Source organism: Oxyura jamaicensis, chromosome 11 (assembly GCF_011077185.1).
Source record: "Oxyura jamaicensis isolate SHBP4307 breed ruddy duck chromosome 11, BPBGC_Ojam_1.0, whole genome shotgun sequence".
Classification (NCBI taxonomy): domain Eukaryota; kingdom Metazoa; phylum Chordata; class Aves; order Anseriformes; family Anatidae; genus Oxyura; species Oxyura jamaicensis.
The window spans coordinates 2,426,608-2,451,856 of NC_048903.1; the positions used below are offsets into that span (position 1 = coordinate 2,426,608).

Consider the following 25,249-nt stretch of genomic DNA (forward strand, 5'->3'; position numbering starts at 1 on the left):
TAACCTCCAGGGTGGGCTGTGCATGCAGCATTGGAAACAGCACTGAAAGCATTTAGCACCTTGCAAAGCTGTGCCACTGCTGCAGGAGGAGCGTGATGTGCAGGAGGCCCAGGAGGAGACTTTATTTTCTGGTCCTGTCACATGCTGCAGGTCAAGGTTATAACGCACGGATGAAGTCCACATGTAACAAAGCAGCTATCTATTGACTCTCATGGCCGGTGTTTTGGAACTATAATTCATATTTGTCTCCCTGGCTACAGGGAGCTGAATGGCAGCCTGGATTAGCACCATGCACTCCTGCCCTGACAACTTTTTATGGTTGCTGAGTGAACCACTATTTCACTCCCGAGTTCTGCTACTCTGACAGCCCTCCAGGGAAGAACAGAGGATATTTTCTAAGCACAGGTTATGAAAAACCACTTCCCTTTCCAGTCCTACACAGGGCAAGAGAGACAGCTATTTAAGACACAGTAACCCAAGGCCCCTGACGTAGGTGCTGGCTGCTGCCCTAGATAGGAGCTCCCCTGTGCAGGGCAAATTAGATCACAGTAACACAACACCGGGTACAGGAACGATCAGCATGAGCACTGACTTTGACGCCAGTGATGGGAAGAGCAGCAACTCACTCGAAACCAGCCTGAACTCCCTTATCCCCAGTATGCTCTGATGCCCCTTGATGTTTTTAAGCTGCCCTTTGGCTTCTGTTCTCTGGTTCTTTTACTTCTGATGCAGGAATTTGAGACCTGACCCCAAATGTTATTTTTAGAAAGGTGAGCATTGATTTTTTTTTTTTTTCCTATCAAAGGTCAGCTGCTGGGAAGGAACAGCACAATCCCAGAAGCTCACAGTGCCCTAACATCGTGAAGGATGAGTTACAAGGTGAGGAAGATGGGCAGCTTCCCACATGGCTCAGGAGGACCACAAAGGCACCTCTCCTTTAACTGCAGTAGGATGAGGCAATTAGATTAGCATCATTAAAATAAATGGTGCTAACATATTTAAATAAATAAAAAATTCTCAAAAAGTTGGTCAAATATTGAATGGGGGGCCCAAAGAGATGGAGTCTCCATCCTGGGAGACATGGAAAGCTTTCCCTGATGAGGCACTGAGCAAACGTGTCTAACTCCAAACCTTAGGCTGTGTTAGTAGTGTTGGAAGTGAGCCCTTTAAGTGTCCCTTCCAACCTAAACAATCATAACTTAACTTGACTAGGCCATGATTTGGGATCTCTCCCAAGAGAAGACACTAGGTAACAGGAAAGATCTGAAATCTCCTCGGCAAGAACAAATTGCTTGGCAAATAGCTTGCTTCTGTAGCATTGCTTAGCCTCACAAAAAGGGAGAGGATGCTTTAGGGTAGTGTCTACAAAGGTACTCCAACCTGTTGGGCAAAGATGCACAGAAAACAAATCCCATGTTGAGCTCTTATGGAGAGGAATGAGGCAAGGTTCAACAGGCACAAACCACATTCTGGTGACTGCCAGGAAGCTGATGAATAATAGTTCATTAGATTTTGTCTTGGTTGGAGTTTTAAAGTCAGGGTTAAAAACAAACAAGCTTAGAATAAGTCTGAAATCACTTTATTGAAAAACATTTCATACAAGTCAGTGGCAACAACATTCAGGTGTGATACAGCAACACTGCAGACAAGCTCCTTACACATCCCCCTGCACAACTGGAAGAGGATTCTTTTAAGAACAGCCACATATACAGCTTTCCAGAGATATGTGCAGCATCCTGTCACATCAGCAAGTTTCAGTACAACACAAGGAGCAGACTGTCTTTACATTGAATAAGATGAGCTGTAACTCCTAGGAGAAGTACACAAGGCCTTGCAGGTCTGTTGAGAATGCTGTTGGCAACATAAGGCATCATTTCCACCCATCCCAGCTCATTCAAAACACTGACTGAAAGCCTGTAGCAAGATGCATTGCTAGAAAAAATCTTTTAGAAAATCAGTATAAAAATCATACTATTTACCATAAACCATCAAAAAGTGACTGTGCCATTTCCCCTTAATCCACAACATTATTAGATGATGACATTACGTTAGAAATTCACACTACAGTACACAACTTATTGCTTCTCTCTGAAATCCTCTGTGCAGCAGAAGCCCCACACAGTACCTCAGCAGACCAGTAGCTCCCCTTCAGTCCTGCTGTCTCTACAGCAGCTGCCAGGAATTTGGCCATCACATTTTAGCAGTTAGTAAAAAGCTGCAAGATGGCAAACCGGATTTTTCTAAGTCAGTACCATCACTTCCCCGACGGGCAAAAACATCACAGGAATCTTTTGAATAAAAAGATACTAGATATTACATGTTGCTGGTGTTGTTAGTGAGATAATACAGTTTTGACTGTGTTTCTGTGTCAGTTTATTTGCAGAATACCACTTCTTTCAGTGAACTCTGGTCTAATAAGAACATATAGCTGAGCCACAGGAGCAACCAGAACCACTTTGGCTTGCTTTGTTTCATCACAAACATTGTAAGACTGACAGACTCAGGGCTGTCAGCAGGCTGGCTGGAAATAATTGACTTTGATTGTTTCCCAATTCAAATTTCAGCAACCTGGAAGGTGTCAACATAGAAGAGCAATCACTAGCTTGCCCCCTGCTTCTCCAGGCAGAAGATTCAATGCCCCTGCTGCCTCCCTGCACAGCTGTGCAGGAAAGGAGCTGAATCCCCATAGAGTGAAGGTACTGCCATGAATGAAACCCACTCCATTTAGTGCCTTAACCTTCCCAAATCCATTTGGTGACTTAAGCTTCCCAAGTAACTCAGCAAGAACTTAGTAACTCTCCACAGAACCTTGGAGAATAGCAGGAGTGGGCTTCACATTTGAGGATGTACATATCAGATTCTCTATGAAAACAGCAGTAACCCATTCAGACACTGTTAGCACAGGGGGGCTTTTTTGTTAGGGGGGATTTTTGTTTGCTTTCTTTAAGAGAGAGCTGGCAGCAGCCAGAGCCCCTCCCTGCACAAAGCGTACAAAGTTATCTCCAGCTAGAGGCCCTAGGGCATAAAGCCCTTTCTCCTGAGTGCATTCATAGGTGAATGGGTCAACCTCTATGGGATTCCTCTTGGGATTGACCGGTTGGTCGCTGTCCATTGCCAAATCAATGCCATTATTTGGCAGAAATGAGAGGTTGGGGTTTGAACCAGTTAGAACAAGAGCCATGGAAACTTTATAAGCTTTCTGGTAGCCATTCTTGTCTTGAAAGATGCATTTCTTGTCCTTGCCAAAAGATAGTACATGATGTTCAGGTAGGCTAACGTAACATTCATATGGCCCAGCACAGGCAGCTGACTGTTCTTTCATCATCTGATGGACTTTGTGGTATTCAGGATACATCATTTTGGGTAGCTGGTTAAAAATAAGACCTGGATCACTGACTCGCCTCCGGAAAACATGAATTACTGGAATATTGCAGTGGTGAGCAAAGAGAATCGCATCAGCAGCTGTCAAACCAGCACCTACAATCAGGACTGGGTCTGACGTGATACCAATACTGTTGTTCTTCACTGCTTCCTCTAGGGCAGAGAGCTGGTGATGGACATAGGAAAGGTTCTCTCCCTTGACCCCCAGCCAAGTGGGACTATCATATGTTCCAGTAGCCAAGACCACATTTTCTGCATAGATAGAGAAGGGCTCCTTATCACCTTGGACAGTTTTGACAAATCCATCCACCTGAAAGACCTCCATACCCTCCTCAGTGAAGTTCCAGAGGGAGTCACTCTTCTGCAGATCTTCCTGCATGTGGTTGGAGATGCTCTCTGCACTCACTTTCCTCACAGAGGTTACAACAGTCCCACATCTAAAGTTCTTCTGCAGCCCTTTCTTCATCACATAATGTTGATAGTATTGAGCAATGTCTTCTGCTGTGGCTCTGTTGTTTCTAAGGCCTCTGTAATATATTACAAACAAAGGTCAAGCAGCAGTTAACTAAGAGCCTGGAGTTTCTCCCTTCTTCCACTGAACATATCCTAGAGCCATCTATCCTGCCACTATCAGAGGAGACTTATCTACTTTCCCTGACTTCAAAGTTTTTTTCTGGTACATAGAACTAGCAGTCAAGTCCACAAGCTGTTGGACAGAGGCAAGTTACTAACATGAATCCCATCCCTAAAAAGTCCCCATCCCTAAAAACACGGTCTCTCATTTGTGCCTTCCTCTCACGTGTTTCACTTCTATTCCATTTTCAACTCCTTTAAGGTTTCAACTGTTACACATTGAGAGCAAAAGCACCTGAGAGACTGTGAAACAGCTCAGGTGAATACGCTTGTCATCAGGGACAGCAGTAGGAGACACAAAAGTCAGACACCCATGCCTTTTGCAAATATTTTCAGAAGACCTCATGGTCACACTGTGATCATCATGCCAGTGTGTGTTGAGAAAGACTCATGGTAACCAGCACTCCAACTTTATCTGGAGTCACTTAATACAGAATGGACTTTTGATGGGGAGAGCGACCTTTCTGTCAGCAGAATCATCCATGACAGATGGGCAGTTGCATTCAAGGAGTCCATTCCAGGTTCCCAAATAACCTCTGGATGTTTGAGGAAAAAAAAAAATTGGACCATAAATATCTCACCTTTTCTTTTGCCTTAGCCAGTCTTTGAACTGGAGATCCGGGAGTCCCATCCACTCCCCTCTGCTTAGGGTAATCATAGAGCCCTCAATAGACTGGAACGAGAGAGTTAAACAGCTTTCAGTTATTTAATGTACAAAGTGAAATGTAACTCAAGTTTCAATGTCTCAGAACATGAGAAGTCAGTGATTTCATCTGATCCACTAGCATGGAAGAAACCATCCATGTTCTCCGAAGAGAACAAACTCTTGCCCCCTCTTACCCCTTTTAAACTCATTTCTTCGTACACGTAAAATCAAACATGGATGACCAGCACACGGGAGCACCTTTTGACTCCCCAGTCAACACCTCTGGCTCTCCTACAGCATGCAGACCTAAGCAGTTAGGCTTTGATTCACGTACATGCCAGGCACCTCCAGGAGGGTTTCTGCCAAGGACCAGGTGGGGAATGGCTCTGTCGGTCTCGTGCCACCAAGTGAGGACAGATTCTGCTGTTCCACCAAAGTCTGTGTCTGGACGCAGAAGAGTATCAAACAGAAGAGACACAGGGCTGTGGGATCGTCCCTCCAAACCTTCAGATAGATACTCCAAATCCTGAAGAGACAAATCACATGCTCAAAATGTGTGTCCTGGCAGGCAGCAGATTGCCTGTAACTGCAGCACTTCCAGTTAGTGCTTTTGGTGTTGTGCGAAGTTCATTTACTTGCATGCAGCCTGTTACTGCCTGAGGACTACCTCGAGGATCTTAGCAATGCAGGCACTTCATACACGGGAGATTCAGATAAATAGAAGTACTTTGCTTAAGGCTTATTCTGTCTGCATACTTTGAAATTTCTGCCTATGTACTTCGAAACCTCAAATGAGTTCACCATTTGTAATTTACCCCTAGGGTGTTTCACTATAATGATACACTGAAAGCTTCTGCTAAAACAGTATTTTCTTTAAACAAACCTGGTCCAAAATGGAGACATCTGGAGCCTCTTCTAGTTTCTTCTGAAGAATAGGATGAGGATGAAGAGACTCTCTTTTGAAGTAAGGGGTGTAGCCTGACAGCAAATATGAGAGACAGATTCCTGAAGGTCCATTCCCTAAAAAGACAAAATGGAGGAGATATTTTAGTCTGGCAGACAGAGCAACCCTTTAAAAAGTGTTTCTAATATGTAGAAATACATCAAAGAAATAGATCAAAGAAATAGATACATCAAAGAAATAGATCAAAGTCACTGCTATGTATACAAGAGATTTTCTATTGTCAGAATACCACTGACCTATTGGATGCAGTTGGGGAAATCACTTTACCCTCATGTCCCCTTTTACTCCTTAATTACATACATTTGCATCGCAAGGTTATGAATTTGCTTACACAAGCCAGAGGCTAACCTCACCTGAAGGTTGAGGTCTCTGTCCTGCTGACAAATTGAGTTACTGCTCATTGACTTCTTTAAAGGTCTGGAAACTGGTCACATACTGACTGGGGGCCTCAGCTGTCCTGGATATACATTTCCCATCTGTGTAGAGTGGTTCACTGTGCACAGGATATACAGGATGTCCAGAAAACAGTGACCAAAACAGCTCTGCTCTGTACAGTATGAAAAGCCGTATAATAAGGGATAGCTGGCAATAGTGGTTTGACTGACAGATCTTGAGGACACTTTCAGATTGGAACCAGCTCTACCGTGGTATTGCAGGCAGTGTGTTAAGGAAGAAAAGTCTCTCTGCCATGCCAAGACAGTCCCTCAGAATTGAACAGATTGCTGGAGAGCTGAACTCCTCTTGCCAGCCACCCAACAGACAGTGGAAAGACTTGATCGGTGCGACTCCAAAGCCCAGCAAGAGTAGCCTGTGGAAAAATTTCACATGGCTGTTCTCCAGTATGTTTAATATTTTACAGTGTCTGTATAACTAGCCGTCAGCCTCTCTGGCTCAGCTCTGCTGCTCGTTATGTGACTAACTACCATTACATAATGCAGTGACGATGTCGGGGAGGAGAGCTGAAGTGACAGAGCAGCCTGCAGCAGGTTGTGTTGACACAGTGCCCGTGCTGCATGCGTGAATCACTGGAGCAAAGGCCACTTGGGGCATTTGAGATAGAGGGAGGCTCAGGCTGGAAAGCTAACAAGCTGACCTATGTGAAGGGCAGCATGTGCCACAGCTGGGGACAAAGTCTGCTGTACTGAGTGAGGACCGGCAGCTGTGGGTCAGTGTTTGGAATATTCCACTCACAGGGAAGTTTTCCAAAACCCATGGAAATTAAACAAAAACTAAGCTGCAGCTGCGGTAGAATGTAACACTTTTGAACTTACTCCTTCGCTTTGGGATGTATGAGAAGGTCCCTGAACCAAGCTTAAGCACCCAAGAGCACAACACTGAGCAATCAATGCAGAGAATTTACTTTCTGAACCACAGTTAAGTTTGACATGGATGGTCACAAGCAGAGCTACCTATTCCAGAAAGCAACTGCTTTTGTGAGGCTGCCAGCGCAGCAGCAGAAGCCTATAGGCTTCCCAGAAAGGGCTGTGGGGAAGCAGCTGGAACCTGTATGTAATGTCCAGCTGCAGTGAAACAGCTGTGCTGCTTCGGTCCGACAGCCTCCCCATCCTGCACATCTTCACACCCACCAGTGCTTCAGAGGCTTTAGGGATATCTCCACGCTGGGTCCCTCTTTAGACACACTAGGGACCTCCCCTCTCACAAGGGACATAATAAAGTTACTACATAACCTGCTTTCTAAATGGGTGAAAAAACACCGCTTCGTACCATTCTATTCAATTATGTATAAAGTCAATGTATCTGACTTATACATGCCAAGAGATTTCTCATGCATTTAAAAAAACAATCTACAAAGTTTCCAGAAACATTAACAGCATCTGGGGCACTTCTTAAGTAAATCAGGTGGAACAAGAAAGATCACACTCATCCCCCAAATCAAGCACAACAGAACATTAATCAACTTTCTGTGAAATGATTGTCTCAGCGGAATGGTTCCTAACCTTTCTAAACACCCAACAGAAAAAACAGACCCACTGAACTCATGTCCAAAAGGCTACCTTTTCCTTTTTCTTTTTTTTTCTTTTTTTTTTTTTTAAAAAAAAAAAAAAAAAAAAGTGTGTGTTTCAGGTTATTTAACAGCTGGTTCCCTACTTCCTACCATTCATTTTTGGTACTACAGAAAGTTTGACTGTCAGGCAAAGGAGGCAGAAACATTGGCCAGGGATTTCTGGTTTGAGCATCCAACACACAGAACAAAAGCTGAAGACAGCAAGTCCAAAGCAACAACAACAACAGAGAATGTAGACAGGAGAAAACTTACCTATGATCACCACGGGAAGCGGCTTGAACCCACTCTTTTTCTGATGCCTGTTCAATATTGAATACATCTTCCTGTCTGAAAGCATTTAGGCCCAAGAATCAAACCTGTTAAAACACAGAAGTTCTGAAACATTTGCTTGACAAAATTACATTATTGTCTATAGCCCACAGAAGAGGGCTGATCCAAAATATTTCCTTGCACTGTACACCGTCACGTTATACTTCCACCCTCAGGACAGGCCTACTCTTTTTTTCCACCCTTTTTCCTCCCTAGAAGCTGAAAGATGATTCCCTGATTATATCACAGGAAAAGGAGAGGGCCCTTATCTTTCCCTACCACACATGAGTTTCGGTCCCTTTAGAATAGCTGGCAACATCAGTAACCCTCCGACTACAGTAACTGACATGTTGCAGCTTGCCAAAAAAAAATAAAATACATCATGAACCGATTTGCGAGTGCTTTTTATTTGGTAAAGTAGTTTGTGCATTTATTATGAGGGTAAGCAAATCTCATTCAAGACTTCTGCCCAAAGGCTGGAAATCTCTTGGCTGAATTTTCAAACACGTGCTGCTCAATGGCTAGAGGGCTTTTTGAGAAGTGCTAATGCGGTTCCTGAACCTGAGGATGCCCTCTTTATTCATCTTCCAGAACACAGAGTTCTAAGTTTGCGTAAGTAAATAGCAACAATACTTTAAACAAAATAAGTAACATTATCTTGGAGGCTAAGTTGTCATAAGAGTGGAACCTACAAAACAGCTGATTTTGTCATGCAAATATTCAATGAGGAGTGAACCAAAGGTTTGTTGTGGTTTTGTTCTTGGTGGTTTTCTTTTTTTGTTGTTTTCGCCATTCCTGCAGGGATCCCACCATGTTAAATAACTACTTCAGTTTTCCAGGGAATTAAACTACACTGTCACCAGTGCATGGAAGTCAAGTTACTTCTACCACAGTAAAATGGAGATTTTCAAAATCCACCAGAAGCGTTTGTGTTATTCTAGAGAGAATATAGCCTTTAGAAATATTATTCTCAGTTGGGAAAGTTAACTCAGAATCCAGTGAACGGTACGACTTTGTTCAGCAGGGCATGCTCTCCACACCCTTCCCAAGCACAGCAAGATATTTGGCAAGCGCACCGCACACTCCCATAAGGTCTGGCACATCACTGCCCCTGACACAAGTAGCGCAGCAGATGCCATCCTGCGAGCGCAATGCTCCCCTTTAAGCCTGACATTTACATCCCCAGCAGCTACATTAATGCCGTAAGACCCCAGTGATTGAATGAGCAGGCAGGAGTCCCAGTTAAATATAGGATTTGAAGAATCCCAGGCTTCAGGAGGAGACTTGTCAGTGCATTCGCCTGCAAGGACGTGACAACTCCTTTGTGCACCAAGACAAAGGTGACTGAGAACTACTTCAAGAGCACTGGGTTGATTTAAGTAGAGAGGCACGTAATAAGGCCTACATGCAGAATTTAAAACTAGCAGCTTTGTCCAAAGTGTGTATCGCAGTTTAGTAACGCCTACTAGTTGCCTACTACCACTTCACTGAGTCTTTCTCATGTGTTTTGCCTGAACCACATAAGACATAATAGCCATGTCTTTAATTCAAGTCATTTTGGGCATCTAGCTTTAAAGGGAGTTGGAAACTTCATTTCCCAGCCTAGCTGTGACCCAAAGGTAGATGCATATACTCAAAAGACAAACTCTTCCATATGTTGCGTCCATGTGGAGGCAGGCATCCAACTGTTAACGCATACTTACCCCAACCCCAGTAGTGGCAGGAGCCCAGCCTAACCGGCCAAGTATTTCCCCAGCCTTTTGGGGTAAGTTCTGCTATATGAGCCAAAACCTGCACTACCATCAGCAGACTGCGGTGTAAATCTGCCTGCAAATAGTTCCCCATCACAAAGCTCCAGAATTCAGCACTAGCACACTTGATGTCCTGAGACACCAGAGGGACAGGACACCAGTGTGACCAGTAAGGTACCCACTCAAACCAGCATAAATCACAGTACTTATTTTACCTTTCCATGGTAACAAATAATTCCCTCTCCACAGCTGCACTACATAAGACAAGTTTTTAATTAATTTTTCCCAATATCTTTTATCTCTGTGAAACTACTGGGAACCTGAAAACGAGAAGGAAGATCTCTGGAAGGGCTCTTCCAGGTTTCTGCTCTGTAGCAGGCTGCAGCAGCACACACAGAAAGTCTGCACGCATGCTGCAGGCAGCGGTAACCCAGCAACATCGTGGGATTTTTGCTGGAAGCAAGGGCTGCCGAGCCAACCCAATCCTGCACAAGGCAACAGGTCCAGGAGAGCAAAGCCAATATGAGAGAGAACGAGCCCATGAGCCTGTTTGTAAGACCTGGGCACAAGGTCATGCTGTTCCGTGCCAGTGCTTTCCTGGGGGATCCCAAAGGGGACAAAAAAGACACAAGGCGGTAGAAGTCAGTCTGGCAGCCTTGTTTGCAGTGCAGGAAGGTTGCCTTGGCTCCCGGCCACTGCTCCATGCCACCCTACCCCACCCTGATAGAGTACAAAGCCAGCAGCCTCAGGCTCAGTGATAACTCCCCTCATTTCACCCTCCTCCTCCATTCTGTTCCTTTTGATGCATGAAAAGGGAGCATTCGCTGCAATTAAACCAAAATGTAATGGCTAGAGAAGCACAATTGTTATTCTGAGAAAATTCTTAGTTCTGTGCACATACATGACACTTTTTAGCCATGGTTTTACTCAAGATCTGGGTTCACAAAACCCCATTGTGACCATTTCAATGCTACATGCCTTGTTTCCCCAAGTTTTGACACCAGACAATTCTATCAACACAAGATTAACTGTCAGATGCTTCTGTTTATCCTAGCACATCTCTATAGATGAAAAGTCCCATCCACATCCCAAAGCTGGCATTTCTATAATTTGTAATTAATTAATCTACTGCTTAGGAGAAAATGAGCCAGATGCTGAACCTGTTAATGGCTATTCCCATCCTGTAGGCTAGCTGTTTGACTTCTGGGGGCAAAACTGTGCTCAGAGTGTCACAGGCTTTTCAGTTTCAGGACAAGTGTTCACTTTCCCTGCCATTATAAGTAAAAGGGGATTATTTTTTCAGTTTCAGAATCAAGAGATTACATACACCTCAATCACCATACAGCTAATTCAGTGCAGCAGACGAAAGCCTGTTCTTGCAGAGACTACTGGGAAGTGTACAGGATGCTGAAGTTCATTTCACATTCAGAGAGAGGTGGTTAACTAAATGCAACAAAAGAAAGCCTGAACTAGGATGCAACCCAAGACTCATCTTCTCATGCTTCTTTCACGTACGATAGGCTGCTGGGCACTCATGTTTAGTCAGTTTAGTGACATTGATCACTGTTTTGGCTCCTGCTTTAGGTTTCCTACTTTAAATGGTTGTATCTTTCCTCCTCTTCATTTGAGAGCACGCTGCAAGCTCCACAATTCATCTCCTCACTGCTTCCAAAGCATTTCAGCATTGATGTGATGTTACATAATCGTTCTGGCTTGGAAAAGCACCCAGCTCATCCTGGACCAGACTCTGCATACCTTCCTGACACAGCCTTAAGCCTGGAGGGACTATAACTCACAAAGCCGGTCAGTATGGCCCCTAGTGGCTCCAGGCTGCACAATTGAAACAGGTTTTAAGCAAGCAGAAAAAAAAAAAAAAAAAGCAAAGATGAATTAACAAGGCAATGAAACTAAATAATCTTTAGTAGAAGTAAAAGGCCAAGTTACATCAGCCATTTGCAAGCAGCTCTCCCTAGAACATCAGTGGGACTTTTGCTCAAGTAAGGACCACTAAGTAGGGCCTCTACAGCACACGAGGAGAGTTCAAAAGAGCAGTGCAATCAGCACATAAATAATGGAAGAAAGTGCTACTGTGACACTTGGGTTTAAACAAGAACAATGCTAATGTAGAAATGCAACAGTTTCCTTCAGCTTGATTTCTTCATCAACCCATCCACTTCATCAGCAGCTATTTAAACTTAATTCATTAGTGCTTTTAAGAAACAGAAATCCTAATAGTTTTTGAAGTTTACACTTTCCCAATAGCTTTTAAGTTGTTCACTTTCCCACAAGTTTCTGAAGTTTTTTTTCCCACCACTTGCGCTATCACTCATATGCAAAGCCAGAGTACCCCATAAAAACAATGTCTGTGGAAGAATTCAACTTTATGGTACATAAAAATAGTACCTCTTTCTACAAATACCCCTGTGATATTCTGAAAACAATGCTAACAATATGCAGGACAAACAGAACTCTCTATATTCACTTACAGCCTTCTTACCTTTAGCAGCAGGTCTGATGAGAAGTGAGATCTTTGTGAAAATGCCTGTACAGCCAGGAAAGCCAGACTCCAAGCCTTGAATACTGCCTCTGCTCTAAGACAGCGGCTTAAATATAGTAGGCTACCAGCACTAAATGAGAGGTGGAGCCGAAATGAATGGAGGCGGAGCAAGGAAAATACTTATAAGCATGAGTCAGCAGGAATAGTTCCCTTCCCAGCTTGTGAATGAATGATGCAGAGTAACTTTCCTTAGTGATGTTCAGCTGACTCCATGACCACAGGAAAGGCAGGTTTATAGGAGCCATGCATGGTGGAAGCACTACAATGAACAAATGCACTCATTTTTAATCCTCAGGGCAAATTAAAACCTGACATTTCATAAAATGCCACACTTCCTATGGCAGAACTGGGTTTCTCCTTTATAGCAAAAAAGAAAGCTGCTACAGTGGTAGCTCATGGAGGGATCAGGAGTGATGGGATACCACTGAGTGCTTCCTTTAGAACTGAAAAGAAATGGAAAGAACTTCTGTGATTACTTTCTTCCCACTTTGGACAGCGTTTGAGGTTTTAGTTTCACTTTATCAACACAAAGCATTTAACACAGCCGGGGACATGCATGAGACCCCTGAGAGCACTGGCAGAGCAGGGTGTCTCTGTAGAGATCCTGTCACCTGGATGGCTGTGCTCAGAAGTGTAAAGTAACCCAGAGCCACCAGGCACTTCTATATTCAGTCACACCAACCAAAGTCAAGGAGATTAAATGGCACAGTAAATTCCTTACTCAATTCCTTCTACTTTTCCCATTTTTCTCTAGTATTTAATGTCATAATGCATTTCCTGTATCAGAGAGTTTCTAAATAGCAGTTATCCTCCCTCCAAGGTTTTTAGTGGAAATAAAACTACAACCAAGGTAACTTCATCAGCATCTCTGGGGAACCTTATCCTACGTACTGCCAATCATCAACTTCCCACAGGGTTGTTCATCTTTTTTTTTTCTTTTTTTTTTCTTTTTTTTTTCTGTGCTAACTTCCATGGGAAGAAAAAAAGCTGCTGACAGGACCAGGACAAGAAGAACTCGAACTGGACACACGAGAGACCTTGCTGTAAATTGTGATGTGGTAAAAATCCAGCTGCAAATTACCATCTTGAGAGCAAAATAGAATAGTTTGAGTTCTAGTTCGAAGAAAACAAGTTCAGAGACTAGATCTTATTCTAAGGATCCCTATCCATCAGTGGCTCTTAAAATCAGGAGTCACTGCTTAGCTCTACACAGTATTAAAACTGTATCATCTTACAGAATTCACAATTAATTTCATACTCAACACATATTGAGCTTAAGTATAAAGTGCAAGGGCAGACATACAAGAGTTGTTTATTCAACAGAAGAGTATCTCCTGTTCCTGGTCCTCCAACCATGACCTCTTCTATACAGAAATCCCTAATCATAACTTTTATTTTTCATGTAATCATGGGAATTAAATTGCCTTACTTCTATGAAGTTTCTCCTATATCTCGTAGATATGTTGGGCCTGAAAATATAGAGCTCAGGTGTGTATATTTTTTCCTTCAGTGAAATATTCTTATAAACCTGCCGTATAATAGCAGTAAAATGACTAAGACAGCTTCCTGAGTAAAACTACAACAAAGGCTACAAAACCACAACATACTAGGATTTTCATCCAAGGCATCTTACTCAATTCAGTGGAATAATCAAGCTCGCTAAATTTGAAGTACAAATTAAACAAGTTTGTGCTGAAGTAGGTAGCTCATTTCAAATAGTAAGTACTGTGTATCTTTATCTCTGAGACCATCTATTTTGAAGCTATGATCTCCAGGGAGCCAGGAGGACTGCTGGTACTCAGTTAAGAGGTACTTTCAACAATGTGATACAAAAGATGAAAACAGCTCTTGAGAAAATTCTACACTCTCAAGACCCACATCAAAGTAGAATAGAGTGCAATCTATTTTAATTACACCAGAATCACCTTTTTAATAAATACAAAACCATTGTTTCATTTAAATTTTAACCAAATGATCCCTCTAGAAATCCAAATCACTAAATCCATATGTCAAAATGAAGGGGGTTTTTATTTGTTTTTAAGGTCTCTTTCAAGTTGTCTGGGCCTTTATCCAAGGTAATATTTTCACGGTGCACTTATGCAACTCATACTAATTTTTTGACATGAGCAAAGGCTTTCAGATGTATTACCTAGATATATGTTCGTTGGCTGGTAACAAAAGTGACCAGTATCAGTTAAGAAAAAAAAAACTTCCAGAGAAATTAAGGCATTTGCTTGGTTAGGTGACTTAAAACTGTTCTGTTAGTAGGTTTTTCAAAAGCTATCCTTAATATAATTCAGTATAGCACATCAAACATTTTAGAAGAAAGATGTTCTAGTCAACACTTGCTCATGTCATAGGCACAATAGGAAACCATACGATGGCCTGGCAGGCTTTATCAACAGTAAAAACAGGAATACTTCTTATGTGTACACATCTGCAGAAATAAAAATTGACCTCTATGTACGAGATGAGGTCCTCTCTTAATTTCTCACTAGGTTTAGGAAAATTAGAATCTCTTTAATATTACCACTGTGCAAGAAAGGCCAGGATGTCTTTCCAAAGCCACCACTTCTATCTCATTGCTGCATACAGTAGAGTTCTTCACAGGAATGTGTTCAAATATGATATTTCACTGTCTTTTATTGCTTGTACAATAGGACCATTAAATCTAGCAAGTTAGAGACTTTTTTTTATAGTTATCCTAATTAACACCACATAGCCTATGTATCAATGTTTCTGTTTCTCCTTGTGTACTTTGTTCAGAAACAACTAATTCAGCCTAATGCACTGTCTGCTCAAACTTTCCAGAAGAGGAAGTAATTGTGTAATCTGTACCTCACTTGGCAGCCAGCCTCTGACCGACAAAGGTATGCAATTCAGTTATCTTTTCTTCCTGATTCACTGCAAGCAGTATCATCCAGATTAAAAAGTGCCCAAGAATTAAGTTTACATATGGGTCTCCAGCATGGCATTGTATTATCTCTATTCATAAGCTGTCTACGAATACGTACTCACCAGTGGTACTAACTCCTTTGCACAAACTGACATTTGATGCACAGACTCAGAAGTCTTTAGAGGGCTTCAGATTTTTCCAGGTAAAAACCTCTTCCAAGCTGCTAGTCTGTAGGCTCTTTCACTGAGGTGCATTGCACTTTAACCAGCTGAGATATGAGGATTTCATATCTCTGGATCACAAGGTACATGTAGATTTATCAGAAAAGTAGAAACTCAAAGCTGATTTTGCACAGGCTTCTCTTCTTCCCTTTCAAAAAATAAAAGAGCAAAGCTTAGCTTCTAGCAAACAATCCAGGAAACATACTAATCCAGATTAAAACATGAAGAGTTCTAGCAAGAGCAATATAATGCTTATGCCACACATTGTGACAAGCTTCTTAAAGTCATTTTTTGGAAAAGAGAACTCATGACATTACAAATTGCCTTCAGATATTGTAAAGGATCAATTCCACCTTCCCTTGTACTGGCAGAAACACAGGACACAGCAGTAGAGGGCTACATTTGCTTTCATATCAACAAGCCTTGTGCATACTATAACAGCAGCAAGGCAAACCATTCCCTATCAATGTGCAGAGGGGAATTCAAAATACACCACCTCACGTATCAATCCCAACCAGAGAAGATTTGGGGCTGCAGAAAAGAGTGACAGACTTCGCTGGTAGCCACTCACTTCACCTTCAAGTCATACCCTATAGTTCACAGTATTGGCAATCCTGGGTGCATTTGTTGCCAAGGTCTATTTGTTTTCCTTTTGGTCAGCCACGATACAGTTCCCAGAAGTTAAACAAGTCAATATCGTGTTTTACCAAGGTAAAATCTGAAGAACATGCCAAAAAGCATGGACAGACTGTAGCACTGTTCAGGATGAACATTTTGCACCCGAACCATTTCCCTTTGCAAGAAATTTCCTTCTGTCAAGTGACTCAACATCTCATGTCACTGAGAAGGTATACCCACCCATATCCTACCTGTGAAACCTGTCAGATAGCCCTGTTTCTGCTGTCTTCTCATCCGGGGGGAGCACAAAGAACAATGCCTCCCCAGTGTCAGAATTCATTGCTCTTACCTGTGATCATGACAGCTCACTTGTGACACTTGTGACACTTGTCTCTGTTCCTCTCACACCCATCCTCTCCACTAGCCAGATGTTAAGGTACACCATCATGCCGTGCCAATTTATCACAGCACACTACACTATTTCATACATTACAACTTCACGTTCTGCTGGGTGTTAATAATCAGAGGAACACTCCCAATATGATCCTGTGGGCCACACTAGTGCTTTGACACTTAGTTATTTCTTTCAATTACAAGAAAAATAAATAAATTCTGCATGTGTTCCCTGTAGGGGAACTTTCTAAGTGCTTCAGTACCTCCCACCAGTTCCTCTAGTGCAGATGATTTAATCTAAGACAAAGTCTCACATAAGCGTTAAAACATTTGACCAAGTATTTAAATTCTATGTGATCTCTGTTCAGAATCTGAAATCCAGCTTTGCTTCTGCCAAAATGATCTCCACCTTTTTACAGAGGCAAGTTTCCATTTACATAACCATATGTTAACTTATCCACCAAAATTAGAACCTATACATTTAATGAAAAGAAATGATTCAAAATTAACACTGAAATATTTTACTTGCTATTTTTTTTAAGCTCCAATCAAACACAACACACATTTGGCACCATCACCACAACGTGGACCCCAGTTTGGGATTTTAAAAAATCATGTCAGTAAGATATTCCCTGAAGATGTCCTGGTGCTCTCCAAATCTCCAAATCAGAAGGGGCAGGCTGTGGCCACACCACTTCTGACAGCAACTGGATCCCTGAAGTACACTGCTTTGCTAAATGACTAGAGTAAGGAAGCCTTGAGGAAGCCAAACGATTGCTGGGCTTGACAAAAAAAAAAAAGCTTAGGAAACTTTGCAAGTGAGAGACCGAGTTCTGCTCGTGATTTCCTACATGTGTTTGTGCATTCACATGGCTTCCTCTAAAGAAAAATTTGGCCCAGAGCTTGTGTCCTACTTTCCTGTGTCCCTGCCAAGGCCACATGTGTCCCGTGTTCATACTTTTTTTTTTTTTTCCAGCATTTAGGCAGCTGCATCCAAGAGGAGAGCAGTAAAAGTTCACCCCATTCACTTATTATTCAAAAGGACATTGACCTCCCAGTCTGATAAACGATTGAAATTTTTATTTTTTTTTAATGCCCTTGAATATTGTTTGAGGAAAGTATAGAACAAAACCTTATATTTTGCTGGAACTATTCTAAAAAAATAATCATTTTGTTTTCTCCCACCCTCAGGTCTTTACCTTGAAGTCATTCTCTCCCTGTCTCTGTTCTCAGAGGGTGGTCTTCCTAAAACCATGAGGTCAAAGCAAAGATTTTCACCAATCTTCACAGACCAGAGGCATCCGCCACTTCCACCAATGCCTCTTAAAAACATTTGTTAAGAAATAAACTTGGGAAAGTGAGAACCAATCATACCACCCAGGAGGTATATGGAGCTCCACTGCATTCACGCAGCTGTATCTTCAGCTAATCTGCAGTAAAACCTTGTATGGGCACTCCAGTGCTGACTGAGAATGCCTTATTGGGAGATCTTGAGCATCTTCTCTATCCAAGCTAACTAAGGGAGCAATAATGGAGTGTTAGCAGAGATCTAGCTAGTCCATATAAACTCCCTGAAAAATACATTCCTATTACATACAAAGTAGCCTACTATACTGTGAAATAGCAGTGGGTATCTCACAAAAATACAGTCACTGAGTTCACATACAAAGTGTCCATGCAGAGAAGGAGATGGCTGCACATGCATTTTCCCTGGCCCACCTTATAAAAGGGGCCAGGGTCACTGTCCCCTCCTCAGATCAGTGTATGGGGATGATAGCCAACTCCAGTGCGCTTTGTATTTGCCAGAACATAAGCTTCCTTTCAAAAACTAGTATGATGCAAAGAGGTGCAGTCCTTTGGCTCAAGGGGCTATGGCCATGCATGTTTCCCAGGACCAGGCCTTTGCATGTTCCTTGTCCTCCAGGTACAAGATGCAGAGGAAAGCTCAGCACACATTCACTGCACTCGGGCCTCCATGATGATCTCAACATTGATGTGGTTTTGGGGAAAAAGTAAAGTTGTGCACTTTCACTTCTAACAAACAGCAGCTATGATCTAGTCAAAGATTAAACTGCAAAAGAACCTGGTAGGGAGTTTTCCTCTTCTTATCTTAATGTCAATATAATCATAAATATTTACAAGAGTTCAGGATAAGAGAATGATCTGAAGAGAAGACATAGCCTCTAATTTCTACAGTCCTATAGACAGTGTTCAGCTATGTTTTATCTATCTATACTGGCACTTGGCAACTAATAGCTTAATAAAATAGCTGCTGCATTACATTATGATGTTCCAGACTGACCAACTTGGAAAGCAAATGCCCCAAAGCACAAAACATCCCACAGAAGCTAACATTCATGATTTCCTTACCAGAATAACCAACAGAGAAGAACCCTCAAAGTACAGGGGATACAGATGCAGCCTGCGAGCACTGGGCATCTTTGCTGGACAATTTCTCTTAAGGCAAAAACAATGATTATCAAATACAAGTGGGCAATTCAGAACTGAAAAATGAGTGTGTATTAAAATGTGTTTAACTCCATTACAGAGTTCATAAACAGGGCTGCAGAAAGCCTTCAAAGATTCTTTGCCACAGCTTAAGCCATTCTGTAGTTCTTTAGCCTGGCTTAATAAAATTCTTAACAACATCAAGATTCTTTATCAACATCAAGAATTACTTAATCAAGACAAATAATTTAGTAGCTTTCCTGAAGAGCTTAGAAATGTGCACAACTAAGGTCATCCAGAGCTAATATAGCCAACATCATAGGTTTCCATCAATTAAAATAAGCATTTCTGCAGGAGAACATGCCAGTCTTTAGCTGGGGGGGGATTAGAAAAGAACTGTGTTAGAGGTATCCCACAACTGCCTAACCTCAGGGTTTATTTTCCTCATCCTCTAAAGCAGCTGATACTGGCTCATAGGTTGAAGCTGGTCAGATCCAGTTCACTAATTCTGATGTTCCTGACTTGCAGCATTTTCCTTCCCCTGTAACTTTTTAAAAGTCTGAGGGAAATTCGAAGAGCTTTTAGTATGCAAGCCCCTTCCTTTAAACAGGGCTCTGAGGCAAACTGAAAGATCAGCTGATGTGATACACTCAAATTAAGTTTTAGACCCCAATTTCCCTCTTAAAATAGCACCACTTGCTGCAATGCTGACTGCCAGGAGTGAAATTTAAAGTCCATTGGAACTGCTCTGCATAAAACTGGGTGAACCACTATCTTTTCCAAAGAGAATCTTATCACTTAGTCACAGTATAACAGTAATGCATTAAAGTGTAACAAAAATATTTCATAGGTCAAGGCTTCTCACTGTAATTGACAGCTCTGTCTCTAGACCAGTTTAAGGAAGCTGGAATGTGAAAGGAGCTGCCATTTGCTGTAAAATAGCATGTGCTGTTTTGAAATACCTGCATGTATTCTGGTGTCATTTCTGTGCTTTAGAAACATGAAATATCCACTATGAACTCTGAAAAGATTTGGCACAGTGAATTTGCAGGAAAAAAGTCAGGATTACTGCACAAGAATAAAGCTATTCAGTAACTAATTCCCCAATGCATGTGTGTTAGAAATACTTAGTGATCTGTGTAATTCCACATTTATCTGATAGTCATCCATTTCCACATATGTCAAAGCTCAATGCTGAGCATAAGTCAATGAAAAAAACCAAGCTGCTGTAGCAATAATTATCTATGTATTCAGCACCTAGCAGAATATGAACCACAATCTCCTAAAAATCTAACTGAAGTTGTTTTGCTAGGAGATCTCAATAAAGGTATTCTTGTTTCTCCTCCAAAGCTATTTTACTTTTTCTTTTTTATTTTTACTTACTAGAGATGAGACATTCTAGATTAGTCCTATACCCTTGCCAATAATGATTCTATACGGAAAATAACTTACGATCCACTCATGTTTTTGTCAGCTGCCTAACTGGCTGCAGTATGCCCCAATTTTTCTGCCTGTCTACAGAGAAATTGCCACAAGCAGACATGAAATGGAGGAATTTCTGATTCCCTGGTCAATATTTATCTTGATTGTGAAAATGCTAAGTTTGGATCATTGAGTAAAACCTCTACCAAAAAACCTGAACCCCTACCTCGAGGCTGAAGCCATCCAGCATTGAAGCACCTGACTTGCACTGTTCAACAATGCAGACTGATAACATGCTCAGTAGGGCAGAGGGGTGTGGCATGAGGGCAGAATGGCATGGCACCAAGATGACCAGTAGCACAGGCTATCAGTTTGATACCAGTTCCCTGAGAGCACTGACCAGTGTTTTATCTAAAGCTTTCTTTTGCACTCCTGACACTCTGAAGGTTAACCTTCAAGGCTATCAGCAGTAACCACAGATCAAGTAATGGGCAGCTTATGTCCCATCACTGCAATCTTAGCTAGCTGTGCCTGAATACACATGAGTTGTCAACAGGTAACCAGGCCAGACCGACCTAAGGGCTCAACCAGCCTAGTATCCCATCCTCAGCATCAGGCATTAGCTGACACCTACTGAAGATAAAGAATGAGACAAGGATGTGATGCTTGTCTTTTATCTTCCCTTGCCTCCAACTATTTGCAGCTGAGACAATCTGCTGAAACCTGATGAGCTTTGTTCACTTCCTAGCCCCTTTCTTCAAGTTATTTTCATCTGGCTCCTAGTAATTTCACATGGCCTATACTCCTTGTATCAGAAGGGAGATTACACGACTGATCCCTCTCTATGCCACTCAGCTCTATAGACTTTACCATATTCCTCTCAGTTTTCTGACTTATTCCCAACACAGAAGCTGTTCTATATCTTAAATCAACCTGGTTTGCTTCCTGGATACCTTTTTCAGATCTATCATATCCTGACATGAAAGAAAGAGCACATCATATAGTGGTACTCTAGGCATAGATGAGCCCTAGGGTTATGCAGCAGCCTTCTGGTTTGACCTCCATTCTTTCCTAGCACTTGATTTGCTTTGCTACCAGCAAGCACTGAGCTGATGTTTCCATAGGACTATCTACCATGACCTCAGATTCAAGTTCAAGCTAGCTCTGACTTAGCTTACTTACCTGGATTTGTGCCATAGTGTGAGACATCACATAGGAATTGTGCAAAAGTATGAAGTAATATGATAATATAAAATAAGTATACAGCTTGTTCTTCAAACCAATGCAGTCACCCATATGCCTGATAAAAAGCAGAGTGGAAAGCCTTGGAGACTTTCTGGATCCTTCTTGTTCACAAAGAAACCTCAACAAAATTGAAGGGCTAGTGTGTGGGAGGAAGCATGTTCTCACCTTAAACCTCAAGAGGGAGGTGGCCTTAGGTAAACACAGCAGAAAAGCTCAGAGAGCTCATACTGTACTCCATCCCCTGGTCTGATCTTGATCTGCTCTCATTCTCTCACCTGGAATAAAGCAGACAGTAAGAACAGCTTATGCAAGGTCACTCCTAGGTTTGCATCAGTGGCTGTTGTTTATGCACATTTGAAAGAGATGAAGCATATACACATCCAGTGAATTTACTGAACCCTGAGCTTACCCAGAATAGACACAATAGATATTAAGCAGCACCAAGGTAACACACAGGACCTCTAAAATACTCCCTATCCTTACTGCAACTGGTAAAATGCAGCCAAAGCTGTTGAGCCTGAGAGTGCCAAATCTTCTACATCTGCTGCCCACACCGCAGCTGACGTGCAGCAGTTAATGTTAAATGTTAACTCCATTTTGTATGCAGGCTCCCTAGAAAAGTAGTCTTTTCTGATGACCTTCCTTTGAGTTTTGCTTTTCCATTTCAAGCCAACAATGACAACATATGACTAAGTCACTGGGGTTCTGCATCAATCTCCACCTATTGCCTTTTATCATGTCTTCCATTGTGGACTACATTATATTTACATTCTTCTCTCCTTACAGTCTAGGTAGCTTCTTCTCACCTCTATAAAGCCCACTGAGCTACAATAAAGGCTTTTATGCTTGTGACCATGGAAAAAGAGCCAGCCAGACACATATATAAATGTCTCAGCAGCAAAAATAAGCCCTGTGGCAGTTGTCAACTTGTTTGTGTTTGATACCCCCGATATGGAATGCTGTAACTTAAGCTTTAATTGCTAGATTTTTGGTGCCCAGCATAAAATTGCATTACAAAGTCAGTGCCTGTGAAAATCAAGTTGCACACCCTGCCATCAGCACGTCCTGTGGTGGTTAGGAATTCAGCTTCTGGCCCAGAATTGCTCCAGAGTGCTGACTGGCTCTGCAAAAATGCATCTCTAAACAACAGTTGAGACTTAAAGTTTCACCAGAGGCTTTTTATTTGTAGTAGAAAAGGATTAAGACTCCAGAGTTGAGAAATGAAATTCTTGGCAAGTGTTTCCCACTGAAAATACCATTGAGAGAATTTATAAATTCAGTGGAAAATATGCAACAATTTCAGATACATCCAAATATTATGATATTTTAACACTAAAATAACTTTGTTGTTGTTGTTGTTACTTCTAAGTGATTTTAACAAAAAATGCTAAGTATTTAAACTTACAATTAAAAAGCAAAGAAATATGCTTTGTTTCTAAGAGGAACTTTCATTTTCTCAGATCCTTTAACAAAACCACTACCATTAGTGTACATAAATATATCTGACACTTTATATTTTTTATATTTAAGTGTTCAAACCAGCCTGTGAATATAAATATCAACTATGAGCACAGCTATAGAAAATAAAAAAGTGCATTTCAAAGAAGCTTTGCAAAGTAACAAGAACTACCGCTATCAATCTTGAAAAGTTATCTTGAATTACATTCCTTTTCTGCTTTAAGGACTTTAATTTGAATTCAAGTGTACACGTGATTACAAAAGAACTCATGTTTAAAGGGTAACCATGTGATCAAGTACTTCTGCTGAGGACAAGATTTGTTACAATGCTTAGTATTGAGAATTTCCTCAAGTTCATTGCTGAATCAAAGCTTCATACGTTAGGTCAAATGCTGGAGTAACCTGTGACCTTAAAATATAGTGAGACAACAGTAGCTTTAGCAAAATGTTTTGAGTTGCATGTACCTACAGAATCATGCAAGTTTGCCATATTCCCTGCTACTATATGAGGTTTTCCACCTGTATTATTAACAAAAGTCATTATAATGAAACAATTTCAGAAAATCATGTTTTTCTCCCCACAAAACTTTGCTACAGGATTCTGAGTACCACTCAGCCTTGGAATGCTTTCATACCTTGAAAGTAAAACGCATCCAGTATAAGGTCTTGATCTTTCTCTCCATTTTCTGTCATTTGATAAAAGGTAGCAAACTTGTCCTGCTGTCACAGTACTGCTGTTAGCCTTGAAACATCTTTAAAATAAGTGTCATTATTAAGCTTTGTCCAGAGAGAGCACTCAAAGATTGTACAGTTCATCACAAATACATAAATACGTAGCAGAAAAGAAAAAAAGTCCAATCAAATAAACGAGTGGCAACCATATGAATGAATAATAGCAGAAATCCTCTTACAAGACAATAGGAGAATTTCACATTATAAGGAAAAATTCTAATCTTAAGATGGTGCCAAGTCTGTCACAAGTATCACGTGTGTGACTACATATCAAATTAAGGCTTTTAATCATTTAAGAACTCAAAAAGTTCTTAAAGAGATCAAATATCCACTCAGTAACTCCACAACAGAGCCAGGGAGTGAACCTGGATGTCCTGGCTTGTGCTTCAGCTACTGGGTCACCAGCACAAAAATTATTCAGAACTGGTGCTGTGCTAGGATACAACAACAACTTGTGTCATGCCTTTCTGTGCCTGATCATAAATACTGAGCAGCTCATTAAGTATAAGAGCTTTCTAATACAGCAGGTTAATTGATTTAATATTTATTTGCAATCCCAGCTCATTTTTAGTTATAGAACATGATCCCCCCAGGAATAAATTCACATTTGTATGCTGAGTGGTGTTTTTTCGTTTGGTCGGTTTGGTTTTTGTTTGTTTGTTTTTGGTTTGGTTTGGTCATCACCCAAGATGCCTCCACAGCCTCCTCAGCCATGCAGCATCCTGCAATACACCAAGGCACTGCTCAGGCATGTTCTGTTGTAAACAGGCATCTCTTCTACAACAGCTGCTAAACCCTTCAGTATCACCAGGATAGAGTACAGTCATTCTTGCTAAAAATAATAAAATAAAAACTTTACTGCTGTGTAATAGGACAATATGGGAACAACCTATGACCTGAGCATTCCTGCACCTGTATGGATACCTTACTTTTCAGTTTCACACCTCTTCTGAATGTTGCAATTCTCTTCAGCAGTTTCACCAGAAACTCTGCATATTTTTCCAATACACAAGCATTTATTTCTCAGTATACATGTGGATAATTAAACAAACAGTCTATCAAAGCAAGTTGGTTGAACTTTGTGTTAAAACTATTTGTATGCTGCATTTATTCCGGAGGCACGTTTGTCCCACCGGTTCTGATCTTATCTTTAGCCTGTACCGAGAAATGACTTCCATGAACTTTAGAAGGTCATCTTGTTAAACATCTATCCACTCTCCCCCACTCTTCCTAATCATCTAGAAATAATAATTAACTGAATTTGCTGGGAAGGGGATGGTGACTTTACTATCCAATTCACATTATATATTTCAGATGATTCATACACTGCAACTATGCTGCCTCCAAGGGTTTTTCCCCTACAAAAATCCTTACTCAAACTCACCAACTTATTTCTTCAGCAAAGGAGCAACATACATTTCTAAAACTTGCAAAAGCAGGCTTTGTGCTCTTGTGCAGGTATGAGCCCGTCAAAAGCAACATGCCATAAAGCAGAGAGCTTACGTTTGGGACTCCATTGGGAAAGAGAACAACTGAGTCAGGCAGAACT

The 25,249-nt window shown here is 41.4% G+C and overlaps 1 protein-coding gene across 2 annotated transcripts; it reads right to left on the reverse strand.

Moving 5' to 3' along the window:
* Positions 1 to 1,561: 1,561 nt before the first annotated feature.
* OSGIN1 (oxidative stress induced growth inhibitor 1) lies at positions 1,562 to 23,618 on the reverse strand. Of its 2 annotated transcripts, XM_035336563.1 has the most exons (7): positions 23,604 to 23,618; positions 21,676 to 21,785; positions 7,903 to 8,006; positions 5,544 to 5,680; positions 4,995 to 5,186; positions 4,596 to 4,687; positions 1,562 to 3,908 (listed from the first exon to the last, which is right to left on the reverse strand). In XM_035336563.1, the coding sequence occupies exons 3-7, from the start codon at positions 7,985 to 7,987 to the stop codon at positions 2,918 to 2,920; spliced, it is 1,497 nt and encodes a 498-aa protein (XP_035192454.1). In that variant the 5' UTR covers positions 7,988 to 8,006; positions 21,676 to 21,785; positions 23,604 to 23,618; the 3' UTR covers positions 1,562 to 2,917. The 2 variants fall into 2 exon arrangements, with proteins under 2 accessions (XP_035192454.1, XP_035192453.1); XM_035336562.1 differs by lacking the exons at positions 21,676 to 21,785; positions 23,604 to 23,618 and adding an exon at positions 12,208 to 12,357.
* Positions 23,619 to 25,249: the final 1,631 nt, after the last annotated feature.

Bases quoted from the DNA above. Each gene is read 5' to 3' on its own strand.
- OSGIN1 (XM_035336563.1), bottom strand. From the start codon at position 7,987: ATGCTTTCAGACAGGAAGATGTATTCAATATTGAACAGGCATCAGAAA. The intron at 5,681-7,902 runs GTAAGTTTTCTC...TTGTCTTTTTAG, and splicing joins GCTTCCCGTGGTGATCATAG to GGAATGGACCTTCAGGAATC. The intron at 3,909-4,595 runs GTGAGATATTTA...AATATATTACAG, and splicing joins TGGCTAAGGCAAAAGAAAAG to AGGCCTTAGAAACAACAGAG.